Source organism: Oxyura jamaicensis, chromosome 9 (assembly GCF_011077185.1).
Source record: "Oxyura jamaicensis isolate SHBP4307 breed ruddy duck chromosome 9, BPBGC_Ojam_1.0, whole genome shotgun sequence".
NCBI classification, from domain to species: domain Eukaryota; kingdom Metazoa; phylum Chordata; class Aves; order Anseriformes; family Anatidae; genus Oxyura; species Oxyura jamaicensis.
The window spans coordinates 14,996,569-15,016,269 of record NC_048901.1 but is presented as its reverse complement, the minus strand read 5'-3'; the positions used below and the strand labels follow the sequence as shown (position 1 = coordinate 15,016,269).

Sequence of the window (19,701 nt, the reverse complement as noted above, 5' to 3'; positions counted from 1 at the left end):
GATTTATTCACTTAACATTATTTAGTACCAAGCTATCTAAGCCCACTACCAAAAGACAAACATGATGATAATGGACTTTTGCTACATATGGCCCTGACTAGGATTGGACCCCAAGCAGTGAAAATAAACAAACAATATATATATAAAAAGAGTCTTCTGATGTGTTAGGCGTAGATTCTGGACTTTAACTCCTCTGGGTGAGCGGTGCAGGTACAACTGAGTGGTTTTATGAAAGAGAATAGTGAGGTGAGGTGTGGTGTTTGTGTCTGTGTATAAATGCATGTAGACATGTAATTGGCTTTTGAAAATGACACCGGAGAAGGAGACACGTTACAGCAGGGTGGTGTCATTTTTCATATCAGCCTCATTCATCTCTATGAACCCGACGCCATGAATAAAAGGTTGTGATGATGTTCAGTGGCACACCTGACGGTCCTGTTGTGTACACATCCCTGGATGTTGCCCTGGAGACCTTGCGGCAGCGAGGGCAGTGTGCCTGTTTGCATCCAGATGCTGAGGGTTGCTTGGAGAAGCCCATCCATCAGGAGGGTTAATTGAGAGCTTTGTCAGCACCGGGCCCCCTCCCTCCTTGGCTCCTGGCTGTCTCTGCAGAGCTCCAAGAAGGGAGCAGCAGTTACTGAAAGACCAGGAGTGGAGGAAAGCTGGTGTTTGGGTGCTGGTTTCCCTGTGCAGCCCATGACTGACTCTGCAAGTCAGCCAGGAGTGAGGCTGCTAAATCCCCATGGGGGTCTAGACTTCTTTTCCCTTATGGTAGTACACTGCCCAGCTTACTGAGGTGGTATCAGGGAGCCTCCTTGGCACAGCATGTGGTTTTCTCAGGGGGATTCTTCCCACTGAACGTGGACATGGCAATGTCCAGACCCGAGCTGTCTAGACGCCCCTTCTAATTAAGCAGAAAGCGAGAGGTGTGTCTAGGGGCTGAGTCACCTTAACCTGACAGCCCAAACATGCCTTGCTAATCTCTCCTAAAAATGCCTATTTTTCTCCAGAAGCAATGACGTGAGCCCTGAGTGCTCAGATCAGGCTGAGGTAAGGTCAGGCATTGCAAGGCAAACTGGACTCTGCCACTCATCTGGTGTTAAATGTGGCTGTACCAGCATTAACAGATGAGAAAGCTGCTTTTTCTGCCCTTCTCCCCATCCTAGAGTTTTCCTGCTGTCTATGGGGATGAGAAAGGAACAGCAAGCCATTAGCCAGTGACCCATTTTCAATTTTTTTTTCTTTCCCTCTTTGCTTTATAATGAACTTACCAGTGTGGACGGGGGACACCGAGGTGTGCCTCAGCTGCTAGTGCAACCAGCCAGGTGCTGGGCAGGAAAAAACTTTGCTTTTTCTAGGATGTCAGACTACTGAGAGCTACCATCAATAACACAAATACTCAAATCTCTTGGTATCCTCTTTGCCTAGGCATGAAACTGTGCCTCAGCTTGTTGTGCCAGGGGCACGTTGGGCCCCACGATGAAGAAAAGCCCACAGCACCATGCTTCAGTCACTGTAAGGGATTTAAAGTGGCTTTAATCATGTGGCCAGGGGCCTGCTAGCTGTTCTCCAGCTCTGTGCTGCTTCCAGACCCCAGTGACAGAGGCTCTGCCAGCTGGAGCAGTGGAGTATAGACCAAGGGATGGATGCTGGAAGGCATCAAGGGTGAGGAGCTGGCTTAGTGAGTATGGGTGGACACATCTGAAACCCGTGCACCACCTGTGGTGTTAAACAAGCCCTTTTCCGGGCTGCTTTTCAATCTGACTGTGTTGTGCTTTTTCTGACCATCAGGTTTTTATAAAATGTAAGCCTTGAGGGCAGAGCTTTTCTTCCTTTGACACTCCTAACTCATTCTTGCAAGTTTACATATGTTGTTGTTGTTGTTATTGTTGTGAGTAACTGCCAATAAATAATGCTTTTGGTCAAGGCTCTTACAACGTGTAACTGAACCTCAAAGCATCTCTGAGTTGTCTGTGCCATGACTAACATTGCTCCCGATACACAAGCAGGGGAAGCATGGAACAGACAGGGCATCTTAGAGCGAGACAAACTAAACTAAAGCAACCAAAAACAAACAATCAAACAAACAAAACTGTGCTATATTGTGTTTAGGTGGGTGACAAATGCCCTTCCAGAAACCTGCACACCTGCATGTAGACAAATAAAGAAATTCCTGAGCAAACGAAAAGGGAATACCTCCTTAATCTAGAAAATATGTTTAGGAAAAGGAGATTTTTATCTTGTGCCCCTTGTTTTAGGTTAGAGTTGAATAAGTACCTTCATTCTAGATACACGGGGTTCCTGTAAGTGACAGAGCAAAAAATATTGCAGCAAAAAACCCCAACCCTTGAATTCCAAAAATACCATCTCCTTTCAAAGTAAGATTTATATGCAAGAAGACAATCTCTCTTACAGAGTTTTTCCTGTCTCTCAGAGTCTACTCACTGGAAACAAGCAGCCGATTTAAAAAGATATTGGAAGAACAGCTTGGACACAGAGAAAGGAATGACCTGGAGTCTTAAAAAACAGACAAGCTTTTCAGTAGCTTGGCGCTTGGAACAAGAAGCTAAAAGTCACATAAGGTCAGCAAAGTTTGGGGCATTCTTGTTACCTAAAAAAATACCATTCTTGGCTTCTCTTATTCGTGTCTCTGCTCAGGGATCAAGTTAACTGTTTTGTGGGGAAGCTGGACCCACTCTGCAGCTGTGGTGGTAAATTTTCTTGAATGTGTAAAGGGTCGGGATGAGCGGGTGGTTAGGTTATTTGAGGGCTGGTGTTCGTGAGCCCTCTTTGTCTGGGATCCAGACGGGCCTTCCTGTTGAGAAATACTGGCCTACTTCTTCAGTGCAAAACAAACAACATACCAGCTCCTACTCTAGCAAGACAGTGAACGTAGTTAACTATTTCCATTAAAGCCACAACCATGTTGTAGCTTTTGGAGGTACCTAGCGCAGCTCTTCTCTCCTCCTTGCTTCCTCATTCTTTGGTTGTATTAAGACAGTCCTGGCTCTAGAAAAAATTAGGAGATGATCTACTTTTTGCAAGGAAAAAGTTGGTTTCTGTTGTCAGACTGTGACCCCTGAGTACTTAAGTATGCCCTGGTCAGAGCAGAGGGTCCCCATTAGGGAACCTGTGCACATCCAGGGTGGAGACAATATGTACCACCAGCTGTGTTCAAGGATGCAACTTCATCTGCAGGATGAGTAGAAAGTACGTGGGATTGCTTAACAGTATTTTCTTAAAATAAAATAAAACAAACAAAAACAAACAGGCTCATGTCTGAAGCCATGTTCTTCACTTAAAACAAACAAGCCCAGGTAAAAGCTTGCTCTTTGGAACAGAGAAGAACAAGAGCCTTTGTGTCATGTCATATGGCATCGTAGTAGTGCATAGAAATGGCCTCACTCCTTCGGCATGCTGGTAAGGGCATAAGAAGCACTCCTTGCTGTGTCCCTTAGTAGGCATGGTCTAGGAAATGAGGATTCAGAAAATCTTTTGGGATGCCTGTGAAACTGATGAGTTTTGGCTGCAAGTTGGGCTGTTTTTTGCAATTCTGTCCAAGTTGTCATGGGGCTGCTTAAGGAACCCTAAAATCTCATAGTATGGGCTACTAGAATTGCTGTCCTTCTGTTCCCACACATGCCCTGCACAGGGACAAGAGCTGATGAAACCTCTGTGTCGTCTTCTTCATGGTATTTGAAAGGGATATTGCTTTCATCTCCTGCCCCTTATACACCCTTGTGGCAGTCTGCAGGAGTCAACAAATTGCCTGTATAAAAACATGTATGTACACAGAATGTATATATTATATTGATGACTGCATAGGCTATTACATAGACATTTAATAATTGTATCACATGTCCAGTTTTCTGTGTATGAAAAGCATAGGGGTACCTATCAACAGATGTAAATTCATACTAAAATGCTATGATGTGGTAGGAGAGCTCTTAGCAGGAGGTGTGTGGGAAGTACTCTTTGTTATGGTTGTACCAAACTTGACTAGCCCAACTATGATGTACCCAAGCTGAAGAAACCTTTATACCAGACAGTATTTTCCAGTTAATTATATATATTTGTACATCTGGGCGTGTGTGTGTGGACAAGTGAGATCATCCATTCCTGTGAGACTTTTTTCTTCCTATCCAGATCATTTTTCCTCTCCCTAGCTCCTTTCCAGTAGCTCAACAACAACAATAGAGCCAAGAGCCTTCCCTCTCTCTCATCTGGTGTCTGCAGTCTGGTGTCTGCTCCGAGGGCAGGGCTCTGGGCTGTGGGTTCTGGGCACCCCAGTGGCGTCAACTCCGAAGACTGGTCCAGCTCAAGTCTGCTGCATTTCCAGGCTCAGATATGGGATGCTTTCAGGACAGCCTGGTTGTGGGCCAGGTTCTAGCCAGAACCAGGAAAACAAATTTCTGTTTTACTTTTTTCTTTGTATGTGTCTGAATAAGAGAGAAACATGACAAAGAAAAGCTGTAGGTTTGGGGCCATCCGGCATCCCTCAAGTGGTGTGGATTCAAGGGTCTAGCTCACCCTCAACTCAAACAGATCTGTTTTGTAGTTGCATTTGAAAAAATCTATCTTAGTAGTTGCTTAGAAGTTTTGGGGTTAGTTTTGGTTACTTTTTTAGAGGTGGACTGGTTTGTTATTTTTTGTTTTGTTTTGAAAATGGCATTTTTTTTCCTTCCCGTATTTTCTTGGATCAGAAGGTTCACTGAGATGCCAAACTATGGCTGGCTACAGCTTCAGTACATCTTGTAACAATGCAGGCCATGACATGTCAGAGTGATGGAGCGTGGTATGTACAGTCCAGGAAAGATGTGACAGATTAACACTGCTGATAATGTTTGCCACTCCGGATCTTCTACTAAAATCCCCTTCTTCCAGGTAGTTTAACTCTTGAGACACTGATATTGTGATTACCTACAGAAAACAGCTGCCCACAGTCAACCAGACAGTGGACTTGTATTTTCAATAAACATCATAATGATGTTTCTTCATTGTAGAGTGGGGCAACAGTAGAAATACGGGTTACTCTATACTAGCAAGGGAACCATAATTTCTGCTTAATTTCTATGTAATTTCAGGCAGTGTGCTGACTGGGATCTGCAACCTGTTCCCTGTGTCCATGTGGGGTACGAGGCAGTTCCCACCATGGCACGTTCCTCTGCTGCAGAAAGTGTGATGGCTGCAAAATACATCCCACTCCCCTTGGTCAGAAAGGTGATGGTAGGAGAGGGGGCATAGGAGTATGAGGAAGGAAAACAATGTGGGAAAACCTTACTTTTCTTCTTTGTCCTATTTGTCTTCCCTCTCTCTTCCCATCTAGAAAGCACTAAGTGGTGTGCAATACCTACAGTGCTGGTCTGGAGGACTCGTGCTTCCTCCTGCTCACTTGTGCAGTAACTGGGCTCTATTGGTGAAGGTCCATTCCTTTTTTTACAATAGGAGGTACAAACAGTTTCTAAAATTTGTAGAGTTTACAGCTCTCCCTTCATTGAACTAGCTAGTGGGAGGAAGGAAAGAAAAGTCATGCAGTGAATTGCATTAGTGAATGGAAATGAAAAATCTCCAGGCTCTGGCATGCCCCTAGTCACTGGAGTTAGAAGGGCAGTGATTTTCCACCCAGCATTGGACATGCTCAGGGCAAGCTCCAGGATGAATTGTTACTCTGCGATAGGAGCTCTGTTGTCTGGGTTTTAAATGATTTATCAGGAACACATTCCACAACAACTACATCCAGAAATTCTGGTCTCATTAAAGTCATAAGTGGAACTCAGTGAATTTTGCTTGGCAGGAACTAGAGATGGAAAAGAAAGGGCAGGTCAGCAGAAGCAGACTCAATTCTCAAATAGTTGTATTTTTCCAGAAAAGAGAGGAGAGAGGGTAGGTTCTGGTAGTTAGTCATTTTTCCCTACCTCTTCAACGGAGACAGTGGTATAGGGATGCTACAGCCCTGATTATTACTTGCAAGCATTTATTAATGTATGTATTTAATGTTATCATGAAGCAGAATCTCTGCATCAGGTTCTAGTCCTTCCCATTGAGCTTCTAGATTTTCCAGCTGCCCATTTCTATTGCATTGATTGCTACATACAGTCCCTCCATCCTTGCATCTATGCTGGAGAGTGAAGTTACTCAAAGCTGCGTTACTGCACAGATTTATTGCACCTTCTGTGTTCTGCAGTACCCAGCCACGTGCATGCCCTCAGTCAGCAGCCCCCAAAGGGCAGCCTGTGCCACGTTCAGCAAGGGCTTCACCGCCTCCCCTGCTCCTGGGACAACAGCTTGCAAACGGGAAGTTACCTTAAGGTAAGTGGTGTGCACTGAAATTACACCCTAGCTTACCTTGCGGTAACTTGCTCGTGTAGTCATGGCCTTAAGGTTTTTCTTTAGTATCCATGGCCACAACATCTAAGCATTTTATGGTAGAGCATACACTAAACATTAATTTCAAATTATTGAGACTATTTTCATGACTCAACAACTTTCTAATGACTGTGTACCTTATTAAAGTCTTACAGCCCTTTAATAACGAAGTTTTCTCTCATCCCTTGGCATTTAAACACTCTGTATAACTGAAATGAAATGCATAGCTGAAGTGTTTTTTTAGGACACTTGATTTAAAGTGAGCCCAAAGCAGCAAAGGACTCTTTGAAAATCTCCAGAGTGGACACTCCCAGAGCAATCTGTATACAGTTTGAATTAATTATTCCCTTCATGGAAATTGTACAAGATGTCCCCCAGGCTCTTTTTGACTGCCTTGCTGCCCTTTTGTGATAATCCCTTGCTATCCTCTGGGCTCTCTGTGGACCTAAACTTAACATATAAAGCTATTTTTATCTAGGAGCAAGGGTGTGAATAAATTCAGAGAATGTCTCTCAACATGACTTCGTGTTTGTAAGCCCTCCTTTAACTTGATTAGAAATGCTCAAAGTTTCTTGCAAGCTGCCTTTGAGCATCCTCTGGTGAAATAGCTGCAGTTAAGAAGGATTTCTTCTCCTGTGGGTCACACGGGGCAGCAGTCAGCCACTTGGGAAGCAGAGCCCCTGGTCTCTGTTCCTCACTGCTGCATGAAATGACCTTGGACAAGCCTCCTTGCTGCTCTTGGATAATGTGGGTGTGATGCAGGTGTTCATCCTGCTATTCCATCCTGCACTCCAGAGCTGCACCATTTGCCTGTGTGGGGAGGGCTTAGCTGAGGTTTCAATAACACCTTAGGGAGATGGGTTCCCAGCACTCCATTGATTTTAAATAGGGTCACAGGTGCCTCTAGGGTTCTTGAAAAATCCAGCCTTTAATCTTTTAGGGAAAGGATGAAATGTGCTGGGAGAAAAGAAGAATTTTGTTCATGTCATTAGTTCTGATGAGTCCTTTCTCCAAAATGGCAAAGGCAATTCAGTGAAGCATTGCAAAGATCCCGTAGAAGAAGCCACAACCTCTTATCTCTAATGACCATCAGCAGAGAGCACACAACACAACTACTTTGTACCAGAAGATGATCTCAGGTGGCCAGTGGCTAACAGCACGTTACCTGCCCTGCGTGATCCTTGCTGAGCAACTCCTCCAGCAGTGCCACTTCTGAAAATTAAAAAATCTGCAACTCTGGTTGCATCACTGTATAAATGCATAAACATCAGTTGGGAAAAAGCTTCTGCTAGGCTTTAAACAAACAAAACTCCACCAAGCTTGGTTTGCACCATGGCAGGGTTGCTGTCTGGGGTCGGCTGGGCAGGTGTACTTAGGCAACTCCAGCTGTGCTGCAGACCACACTGCCAGGTTTGCCGGCTCAGGTGAGTCTGGTCTCAATCCTGCCTCGTACCCGCCTGGTCCAAGGATTACATATGGGTACTACAGAGCCCTGCTATGAGCTAGACTGGGATAAAGGGTGGCTGAGAGCCAATGTCAGCTTGCTTTTGAGAGGGACCAAACACCTACAAGCTCTGCAGAGCACTGGATGCCCATAGCGCTGGGCGATACTCTATGTGCATTCACTGGGCTCTGGTGTGACAGAGAAATGGTGGTCCGGGATTTTCTGGAGCTGTGATCGGTCAGCTTGGGTCACAGGTAATGTGACCAGCATTCTTTCAGACTGTTGTCCTTCTTATTTCAATGTAAACACTTCCCACCTGTCCCAAATATGCGTGCCATTCTCCAAGACTTTCCAGCATTGCTTACATTTGCAGAACTTTATTCCCCGCTCCCGCTCCCTGTGCCGCATCTGTTCCCATCACAGCTGTGGCCACCCTGTTCTGTCTGGCTGACACCCCCGTCCCCCCCTTCCCCTCCGAACCACCTCCCCCTCCAAGATCAAAATACTCTGTTTTTATTTATTTACCCTGCAGCTGTCAGTGTTGTGTCTGGGTCAGTGCACCGCAACGTGGAGGGACACGCGATACGTGGAAAATCCTTAAAACTGCCAGTCCTGGTAGTAACCAACATACACACCATCAACAAATAGATCTCTTGGCCCTTTGCTGCTTTGAAAACAACAGGTCTGGGCAATGGAAGAAATAACATTGTTGGAGGCTGGCACGGACATCCTGGCCTGAACCAGCACCAGCTTTGCGTGTGGTCAGGGAGAAGAGGCAGGACTGAAGGTAGGGGCTGCCCCAGAGCTGCCCCCCTCAATGAATGGCTTTTCAGGTTGTGCAGAAATGCACAAAGCTAAAATGTGTCTGTGAGGCACCAGACAATAGCCTTGCTGCCTCACAGACCTTCACGCCCATCTTTAAGATGAAGGGGAATGCTGTAAGGGTCACAGATGCTGATGAGGAGCAGAAAGCATCAGTATACAGATGGCAGCTTCAGTGAAGGTTAGCCCTCAGCCCAGCTGAGCCACAGCGTTCTACAAGGATGGGCTGGTGCACGGGCTCACAAATGGACCTAGGGACAGACTTACCATTAGGGCTACTGTGTGTCAGCAGCAATCATTTTTTGTGTTACGCTAGACCCTATTTTTTAGGTAAGCACTTCTTATCCTCTGTCCCTCCAAAATGCAAATGCCTTCCAAAAAACAGCTGTAGTCTGCCCCCTGTGAATACGGTTAAAGACATTTGCCTGTGTAACAGCTACAACACCAAACCAGGGCTGTGGTTTCCTGAAAGCAAAGAGCTGGGTGCAGCTGAAGGCAGTGCTCCCCTGCAAACCTGAAAGTTAGCTCCCAGCAGCAGCTGTGATTCAGGCTGGGGTAGGATGCACGCCACAGCAGCTGGGCAAGCAGCTGGAAACTAGGTCTTCTTTAGCTGCAAGCCACCACCCCAGGCAGTGCTCAGGGCTGCAAGAACTGCTCTTCTGTGCCTTAGGGGGTGTGGAAGAAGGGGGCATTGCTCTCCCCTCTTTTGCTTCAGGATGAGAAGAAAGGCTGGAGAAAGGGATTTTATTTCCTCTTTCTCCTTCCCTAAGAACAGTCAGTCAGTAGGTCTGCCAAAAAACAGGATACCAAGTAAACTAAAACCCAAAGGAAGGAGCTAGTAGCAACATTAAGAGCGGGTCACAAGTCCTCTTGGTCGACCTCCTCTCTGCTGAGCTTTACCTGCCTTTTCACTGCCACCATCCAAGTGCTGCAAGGTAACTTGTGGCTATCTCAAGAGGACCCTTGTTAAAGCCTCCTTCTCTCACTACTGGCACAAAGTGCTCTTGGCATGCAGGTTCTTGGAAGAGGGGATAGAGATGAGCAGGCAAGCTGTGGTGGATGGCTCCAGGTGGCTGTTACTGAAGCTGCAGGTTGCCTAGAGCCTGCATCTGGTGCAGGAATAGGATTGGAAACCTGAATTGAAGTTTGTTCAGTGGGGATATGCTGGCTCCAAGCACCAAACCTGCATTGTGACAGTCAGTTGATTTGTCACACCGACATGGCTTCAGACAGGGGAGGGCTGCAGCACTGAGAGGGCTGCAGGAGGCTCAGGGATAACTGAGCTGGTGTCACGCCCTTACTGCTCAACACTCCTCAGTCTCTGCTGCTAATTCAGCTCATTGAGAACCACAGCCCAGACCACGAGCTACAAATTAAACCTCCTTGCAGCTCTGCGTTTTCCTTCTCAACCTGCAATTTCTGCAGGACTACTTGCACTTATGCCTTTTCCACCACCTACAGCCCCACATTTTTGGGTGGTGAGGAGCAGAGTAACTTGCAAATCAGAGGTAGGAGAGAGAAGATGACTTTTACCAGCAATTTAACTCCTGTTCCTCCTGGCATTGGATCCTATCTTGAAGGTGTCCTTCGAGAAAGCAGTACCCTTCTCAGAGGGCACAGAAGGTTGATATCCGTTGATATTTATCTATTACTGGTCTATGGTGTACCTAAGTGATGAAAACAGCTGCCAACAGGTTAAGCAGAAATAGATTGCCTGGAACTGCAAGTTTACATCCCAGCAGTAATATTTCGAGTCCTTCAGATGTAGCTAAACATGTAGCTAGCAGCTTGCCGGGGTGTTCAGAGATTGACGTTAATGACATGTTATGCAAAAGTATTTCTTCCGGGACAGAATCTTACTCCTCCTAGTGCGGCACATGCAGTTATTGCTGTCTTCCACCCCAGAAGTGGCTGCATGTCTGATTCTGGCTACGTATGCAGCAGCTTGTGAAACACTCCAAGACTTTCCAGCATGCAAGGCATTAGAGAAATGTAAGACAGGATCTGAGCTATGACAAGCAGAGCGCCTGGCATCATATTCCATCGTGCAGTGGGGGGAAATAGGGATGCAAAATATGTACTCGAGCTGAATAAGCCATTTGGACAAAATAAGGACTGAGGTGAACTTTAGTCTCAGAATTAAAACCAAAACTGGATCAAAAGCCTTCTCATATTGGTGTGTCACGGTTACCTCATGAAATTACCCCACCTCCATTGCCACCAGCTGTATTCTAGTGTAGCAGTTTAATTCATAGTTCGAGTTGCTGAAAAACACCCAAAGATTGGGGCTGAGCAAACACGAAATCTGGTAGCTCTGTTGTGGCTGGGTGAGTCATTTCAGTACTCTGTGTGTTGTACAACCTCAGACCCCAATGATTACTTTTCATTTCTGTTTTGACCTCATGGGACTTTTTATTTTTTGGACCTGCTCTGAGGGAAAGCATTTCAGATGTGAGCATTTTCTTAGGTCTTTCTTGCTCTACTTCATGATTTGTGGTTAACGTGGTGCTGGAGAAACCCAGCAAAAATCCCTCTGGTTAGCCCAGTCTAACCTAATCTAGTCCAGCTGCAGCCCCTGTGCAACCAACTGCAACATCTAAAGCCTCTTCAGGCTGAGAACCACCTTGTTGCATCCAGTTACCACCTCCAACTGAAGCAGAGGGAAGGGGGAGCCCCAGTGATGGGTGAGCGGTGGATATGGGCTCAGATTGCATCCGTGGAGCAGACACCCTGATTGCAAGGCAGGGGAAGTGGCTAGCTCTGCTCTTAAATGGGATTTGCAGTCATGTTAAACAGAGAACCTGAAATCTTTAGCCCTTGCTAGAGGAGTGTCTCTAGCTAGTGAAGAATCTGTGTTTCTCTTCCTGGTGAGGAAGGCCTGGTGGATGCAGTGCTGGCCAGGTGGGAGAGGGCATGCAGAGGGTAATGGCTTCAATGTACTCTCTAGGGTAGATGTAATACCTTAAAACCACGCAGCAGTGCTGGCCTGTGCCAGGTTTTCAGCTTGCACGGACTGGAGCTAGCATCAGACCAGGCGGCATAGGTAGCACGGGATGTGAAGGCAGGACAGCTGGCTTTGCGCGTAGCAGTAACCCAAGAGTTCACCCAGCTTCTCAGGGAGGATTTGCAGAGCTCTCTGTTATGTGGCTGTGTGGCTAGACAGTTCAAAGCTGTTTTGGCTACCCGTGCATCAGCTGTGCTCAATGCCTACAGTCGCTTGGGGATGTTTGTTTGATTGTCAAAACATTTTGGTGTCAAGGGCCTCTCCACACCCTCTGGCGCGATGTGATCCTTGATTAATAGGCTGAGCTTGACTGTTTGGGAGCCCATCCCAGCACTGCATGGAGAAAGAGTGAAATACTGTGTCAAAATGATAGCTGGTGTGACGGTACCTGCTGAGGTGAGAAGGGTGCTGGATAGGCAAGGTGTGATGTAACGAGGAAGTACCTGAGCTCGTTATCTGCTGAGGCAAGGGGCTGACCGAGCTGAAGACAGCAGAGCCCAGGAGGGCCTGTCCTGCCAGGGCCTGGTGGTCTTGTGATCTTGAAAACCAGAGTGATCGGTTCTTGGTTTTGTTTTTCTCTGCTTTAGTTCTTTCAGAGTCTGCTTCTGGGGTTGCCCAGAAGCTAGGCCGCAGGTTCAGGTCCCCAGTGCTCACTGAGCCAAGTTCAGCCATTGCCATGCCAGGGCTGGGCACAGTTCAGCTCCTCGCGTGCACCCCGGAGGAGGAGCTCCGTGGTGGAGCAAAGTCTGCTTCCTCTCCCCATTCCTTGGGGGGAATGGCCATGCTGTGCACAGGCCGCAGCCCACCCAAGTGACAAGTGACAAAAGCAGGCAGGTCTCTGGCGCTGGTGCTCCGCCACCTCAGGGGCTGGTGCTGCGAAGGAGCACGGACACAGGCAGTAGCTGCCAGCTTTTGAGGGTGCCTGGCTCCATAACTCACCTGGCGATCTCACTGCCAGGCCCCGCTCCATGTTCCTCAGGATATCGCAGCAGTCAGCAGCCCTGGCGATTGGCAGCGGCAGCACAGTGACTCACCAGGCCTGGCCCTCCTTGCACTAAATCCTGCTATCGAGCTGATGATCTGCTGGTAATTTTGCTCCAGCTGAATGCTGTAGACCTGCTCTCACGCATCCTGCTCTCCCTGTAGGCAGAAAGCTTCCCCCCAAATTACTCCACCCTTGCTCAGTGTACCCACAGCCTCTGGCCACTCTCCAGTGCATTGTCTGTTTTGGAAACCAAAAACCTCTGCCCTAGTACCTAACTTCAGGAATTAGGCTGTGGAGGCCAGAGAAGCACCATGGAAAGGTGTGAGTGAGTGTTTGTCCCTGGTGGCTGCACTGCTGAGGCTTTTCTCTGTAAAGCAAGGGAAGTACTGCCCTGCTGAGCAGCTCTTCTCTAAATGCCCTTTTTTTTGCACAGGGAAGGACATGGCACATCATGGCACATTGGCTGGAGAGGGCCTTCACAGCAGCTCCACAGCATGGACTTCAAGCTGTGAAATGCAGTTGCATATTACTGCTCCAGTAAAAAGCACGTCCTGATTTTTCCTTGCTGTTCTTCTCTGTTCCTCTTGCCCATTTACCTCAATTTTCTTCTCTGTCACTTCTTTGTGATGTTACATGTGATACAGGGGCTTTGTTCAAAGAGGGTCCTGGGCTGAGAACCCTCTGGCTATGCTCAGGGGTTGGGCTGAGAACTCACCATCTCATTTTGTGCCGGGCCATTTTGTCCATCTATTCTGGTTCTGCACGGAGGAGGTGTAGGGTAAAGCTTTAGTAAGTAATTTCCTGCTCTGATCAGGGGGTTTTGAGTCTTTGTGAAAAAAGAGCTAAGTGTTCATATATAGCTCCTACCTCACAGTCAGTAGCATTTAAGGAAAAAAGAGTAAGAAACAAAATGAGTTTGTTGCTTTTCCTGATTTGTGGGAGGAGCTCTGCGCTGAGCACCCAAAAAACTTACCAGTTTGGAGGGGGAATGTCCCTTCATGTCCTTGGAAAGGGGGTCTGGGTCACAGGGAAAAAGGGAAGGAAACCATGCTGAAGGCAGAAAGCTGTGCCACCAGCCCTGAGTGCTGCAGTGCAACTTCCATCAGGATGGAGGGAACCTTGTGGGGAGGCACAGGGATAGCAAAGCTATCAGCTAAGGTGAAGGTCCCGCTGATGTTATAAGAGCATCCTGGCCCTTGTTTAGAAACTTATGGGGTTTGTCTTAGTTGTGAGGCTCCCCAATGACATGTTTCTGCTTTGCAGCTAGTATTAACACAGGAAAGCAAATTTCTCTTTCATATGTGAATCCACATACCAGGAGCAAAGTTAAAGATGGTATCAATGATATCAATGTCATAGTCGTTTTGCGTATCCCCCTGCTGCGGCCCCTTTGATTTAATTTTCCATCATTTATTTCAGAGTGACCAGTACCCTGTCTTGCCAGGGAGGTCAACAGGAGTTTAGCTGCTGACTTCGTGAACAGGACTGCAACCCGTATCTGTGATTAGTGATGAAATGAAACCCACGGCTTGAAATCATTTATCCAGCGTATCCGATCAAACACAAACATCCTCTGCACTTGGAAATAAATGAGGGCTGGAGCCAGCTCGCCTCTGCAGAGGTTTGTGACATGTGTAATAGATTGATGAGCTGAGAACAAGCTGCCACTCTCCACCCCCATCGTCAATGACTTTCCAGCTTGGGGAAGGGGACACTGAGGCCAGAGGTGAAGGATATACTTTCCAATAAGTGTTTCAGTAGGAGGTGAGAAATATGAGCCCCTGGAGGGGGAGAAGGGAAAAAAAAGGAAAGCACTGTACTCCGTTAAGCAGGGTACAGTTTAGACAGAGCAGCTGCTTGACAGACTTATGGCATGAGGGTGAGGGCAGCGGCAGCTTGTGCTTGCAGCACTTATTATTGAATGCTACCCACAGGTACCAGGGCAGCACAGACTGATTTCTGGCTGATACACTCTTTTTCCAGTTGCATGTGAAGATAAGGGACCTGTGAGACAAAAGGAGAAAGCTGACGGAAAAGCTGGTGAGGTCTGCCCACCATGAGATGCAGTAACGTCGGAAACAATCCGGGTGGCTCCTCAGCACCTCTGCGGCACCCGCAGCTGCCAGGAAGGAGGATCCTCGTGCTCAGGCAGCCCCACCAAATGGCAACAGCCCCTCCAGTTTTGTTCTCCTCCTCCGTTTCACAGCAGTAGGTTTTCTGGGATCAAAGCTGAAAATAAAGCCTAACTTTGAGTTCCAGTGTTACTGTTCAGTGGTTTTAATTGGGAAATTAATGTTACTTTCCCTTTTCTTTTTTCTCCCTCTCTGTAGCATGCCAACTCTAGAAGCAGAGCAGAAGGTTCAGGCTCTCAGAGTAACGTGCTTCCCCTGGTGCAGAGCAGAGAACATCAGCTGAATCGAGCTGTCACATTGTGGTCCGGGTGGGTGAGCAGTGAGAGCGTGTCAGCCTGTGGTTCAGCCAGGGAACATTTACACATGGAGCTAGGGCCAGTCAATCACTTGCATTTCTCTGCCCCAGTCTCAGTGTTTATTAAGATCAAAGTGAATTTCTAGCTCCCAGATTTGCAAAGGGAAGCTTGAAAAGGTGAAGCAAGTGTTGCCTGAAAGCAAAGGAAACCTTTAACTAATGATTCTGGATACATGTTATTTTTGATTGATTTTTGTAATTGGGGCAAACCATACTTCAGAGACACTTTGTGATATGGGGTATCTTCTGAGAATGATGAGCTAATGCTTTAGGTTTTACAACCAAAGGTGACAAAAGACACATCCTAGGGCTGAAACCTTGGTTTGAGCTGGCTGCTTAGTGAGTGAGGGATTTTGAATTTGGTAACGATCACGTACTGTGTGCTTAAACACAAGGGCACTGTGCTGGTGGGCAGTTGGCAGGAGGTGCTGGCACCAAACACAGAGCTAAGGGAGCCTTAGGCCTGTGCCTTGCCAGCACTGAATTTCAGGGTGTCATCTCAAAAAATCCTCTGTCAGTGTGTGCTGGAGATAAACAACCTCAGAATGGAGAAAGGTGGCTTGAAGTTTTCTTGTCCTTCCAAAGGCAGCAGACAAATTAAGCTGATTTCATAATTTAAAGTAGCTTCTCGGGTGCTCTAATTATTGCATCTTCATCAGCACTACCTCTGAAACCCCAAACCCACACAGTCTGAGTGATATGAGTAGGTTCTGCTTCCTACAGCCTGCCAGATGCAGGGTCCTTTTGCATCAGCCCCAGAGTGCTTCTTGGGTGGGGTGGCTTTGCCCTGGCTGCTGTAAGGTCCCTTCACATTCAGAGAGAAATGAGAAACAGAGCCTCATTTGCTACCAGGGTAAAAGCCTTATTAGACTCACGCGAATCTTACACAAACCTTCTCTGCACACTGGTTGAGGAGGAAGTAATGTAGGGCAGCATGGTTTTACTTCCCTAATACTGAATTTATCTCCACTGACTGGCTGTATCCAGGACAATTTTCTGGAAAGCATCAGAAGCTGCTGTATCAAGGACCAGCTGAGCTCTGCTGGCTGCAGGAGCTGGGCACTTCTCCGTTCCCTTGTACCAGTCTCTGGAAGCACAGCCCTGCGACATGACAAAAACACTGCTGGAGCCCAACTCTCACACACAGGCATGGGAGCAATGCTGGCTTTCCTAAAATACCATCCCATCAGCTCCATTGCAAGGAAAAGCTGGGGAAACTTATTTTTAAGCCAAATCCAAATTAAAATTTAAAGAAAAAAAAAAGGAAGCGGTTAAGGGTATACTTTAACGTGCACTAATGAACTGTAAAGAATATAGAGTCTGAACTTTAGAGATATTTTGAAAGCAACTCCACAAAAAGTAAAAGCATTACACAGAAATCTCTTCATTTTCTAGGCTGTGTCCTACGCGTCAGTGCTAAAGCAGAAGCTGAGGATCTTTCTTTCTCCCTTTTTCACTCTTCCTCACTCTCACTGCCTTCTAACCACTAACAGTGAGTAAAAATATTCATGTTTCAGTCCAGTACCTTTTTGCACGCCTCACACTAGAGGTTTTTTTCCATTCCCCTGGGGTTGGGCAGGCCTCGATTATCACTCTAATAGAGTTAATTAAGAGCCTCGAGGCCCTGATGTTTTGTTTTCTTTGGGACCAAACCTATAGCTCGGGCCTCTGAGCTACCTGCTCTGCCTCAACCCCTTCCCTGAAAAACAACCAGGCGAAATCCAGCAAACGGCTCTTTGGGAGACACATGCACCCTCCTGCCGTAGCATAGTGTTATGAGAGGAGGTGTCCTCTCTGCCCTGGGGCTGTGAAAAGCATCCTGAGAAGGCACGTGCTGATCCGTAGCTGTGAACTGGACAACTTAAACAAAAATAACCGTAGGAAGTGATTCGGCAAGTTAAGGCATGGCCCCAAGAAGCCCATCTCTTGGATGGGCTAGGTGCTTGGGATGCTGGCAGAACAGCAACCTGCTCAGAAGCAGGTGAACACTATCATGTAGGGTCACTGATAGCTTATCCTTAGCACCTGGGAGAGCCAGTCCCCAAAAGTGAGATTTCATCCTTGCCACAGCCTCACTCAGCTCAATGGGAATCTCTGAGAGCAGGTAAGGACTTTCCTTTTTAATAAATACAGGAGCATAGGGTCACTCCCACATGTAGTATAAAATAAAAAAAGGCTTTTATGTGGGAATCTTGCTGTCCTCTGGAGAGCTGTAAAGATCAAAGACTTAAAACAGTGGCTAATTGCAGGTGAGGTTAGTACTGTGAAACAATTGCCCTGTGTGCGCGTGTGAAAATAGAGAGGGCACGTTGCTAGCAAACTGAAATGTCTGCTGTAAAACTGCTTTCCATTTTAAGGGTTGTTAACTATTTTCTTGCTGAGTTATGAATCTTCTAAATGACTGGTTTGAGGCCCAGTGGCTTCTGTCCCCTTCCTAGGCTTGTGGCCAAAATGTGTGACTGATGATCAAGTGTAGTACTTTAAACGATGGGGAGGAAATCCTGGGGACAAGCTAGCATGGTATTCTGGAGAGGAAACTATGCTCTTTGGTCCATGAGATGTGTTCATGTTGCAAAGAGGAGAAAGGAAACTTGAAAAGTACAGTCTGGGTGTCTTGAAGCCTTTCTCTCAAAACTTTACAGGGCCGTTTAATAATTTGAAGGTTAACACTAAACTATTGCCATGACTTGAAACTGTCTAAGCTACAAAACCAGGATGAGAACAGTTTTCCGTGAAGCTGAAGGCCCCCAAGGATGTCTCTGAGCTGAGCACTCAACCCTATGTTGTTTACTAGTGCTGTGGAAACTGTGATGAACTGGAGAAAAAAAAATGGCATTAAGAGTAGTGAAGAGGGGTTTCAAAGGGAAGGAGCTGAGCTGGTAATTGAACAACAAAACAGCCTTGGGAATTCATGTCTGAGAAATGTTCTTCCGGAAAGGATGAGCTGAGCTGAACAGGCACAGCCCTGGATTCCTGGGTACCCGATGTTCAGGAGACAAGGCCTGGGGCTGCTCTGTGGTAAGCTCTGTGTGGCCAGAACAGGCAAAACAAAAGCAGAAAGGGTTAGAAACCAAGACTTGATTTTTTTTTTTTTTTTTTTTTTTTTTTTTTAACCAGGGTAAGGCCCTGCTCTGGGGTCTTGTGTTTTCTCCTTGGGCAGATGAGAAGCTGAAAAAGCAGGGAGAAGGGATGGGGGCTTGGTGGACAGGGAGTACTTCTGTGTCAAGGCAGGGTGAAAGACTCCTTCCTTATGAGATGGTAAAGGGGATGAAGAACTGACAAAATGGCAAATACCAAGTATTCCTCTTCTCCCTTTGCCTTTCTATCATGTGAAAGATGTTCAGAGAAAGAGGTAAGCAAAAAGCAGTTTTTCAACAAGCTTTAAAGTAACCAAATAAAAGTTTTCATTAGTTAGTTAGCTTTTTTTTTTCCCCTTCCCTTGCTAATATATGAATACTCTCCAGACTGATAAGCTAATGAAACACAGCTAAGCCTGGGGGCTATGTAGATGCATAAGAGTGGCACTAGTTACATTGTGCATTCATTTGAATTCCCTGTTCAGGAAAGGAAGCAAAAGACTGTATCCTCATTCCCTCCTGGGTTTTTCCATCTCTGCTTTACATCCTTATAATATCTGAGGCAAGACACCTGTCCTCTGAGCTCAGAAATATGGCTGTGGCTGCTACTTAACCCCTCTTTTCACAGCAGCTATCTCCTCTCTTCCCTGTACCAATGGCCTAATTGCATGTGTGCATGTTGACACAGGGTGGAAAGAAGAAAGTCTTTAGTTAAGCAATTAGCTGCTGCCATTGCAGGCCCTGCCACAAGATAATTGAGCACCATTAAGTAATGTTTGGTTCTGAAATGTAGCAATTATCTCAGTAATTGCAAGGACGTTCCTTGAATTCTAACCCATTTTTATTGACGTGTGGAGTGCTTCTGCTCCACATCTAAGCTGTGCCTGGTGTGAGGGAGCAGGGGAAGGAGGCAGGCAGGGAGGAGGAAGGAAGCATGTCCTCTGGGAGATCCTGCCAAGAGCCCAAATTTGGTGGTGGTTTTTGCATTGCAAGCACCTGATACTGAGCTGGCTTCACCCCGCTCCTGCCCAGACCTCTCAGGCTGAGCACGGGGGATCTTCCCCTTCCCCAGGCCAGAGTGGGAGGCGGGCTGGAGGCGCGTTCTCTGTCCGGGCTAGCACTTGACCTCTCCAGGTCTCTCTCTCCTTTTAAATGTGCAAGTCATCCTTGCACAGCACCAGGCTGGTTTCTGGGCTTGAAGGTTTGCAGTCCAACCTCTCCTCTGCCAGGAGCAACGATCCGAATGAGCTTCAAGGGGATGGGATTGGCCACTAGAGGGTAGCACAATTAAAAACATAAGGAAGTCGCATTCCTTGCAGCCGGGCTGGCTGCGCCGGGGGATGCGTGGTGGGGTGCTGAGACCCTGCAGACCCCATGGCTACGGATGGGGCAGCGCAGGGAACTCAAGGCAAGGTGAGGGGTTCCCATGGCCAAGCATGAGCATGTGGCAGCAGAGGCTGAGCAGGGCTTTCACTGCTGGTCCTGTTCTTGCTGGCCATCCGCCCTCCTTGCCACG

General features: G+C 47.0%; 1 protein-coding gene across 4 annotated transcripts in view; it reads left to right on the top strand.

The window, feature by feature from the left end:
- TP63 (tumor protein p63) overlaps positions 1 to 19,701 on the top strand; it is a 226,017-nt gene that overhangs the window by 56,605 nt on the left and 149,711 nt on the right. Inside the window, exon 1 of one of the 4 annotated variants that reach the window (XM_035334727.1) lies at positions 17,152 to 17,212. The exons of 1 other annotated variant lie outside the window; for it this stretch is intronic. Coding sequence is in view for 2 of the 3 variants with exons in the window: in XM_035334726.1 (XP_035190617.1) it covers positions 17,290 to 17,357 (68 nt within the window). In the remaining variant the exon portion in view is untranslated. Of the gene's footprint in view, positions 1 to 17,151; positions 17,213 to 17,284; positions 17,358 to 19,701 lie in introns of those variants that run through there. 2 more of the 4 variants (XM_035334728.1, XM_035334726.1) reach the window with 2 other exon arrangements.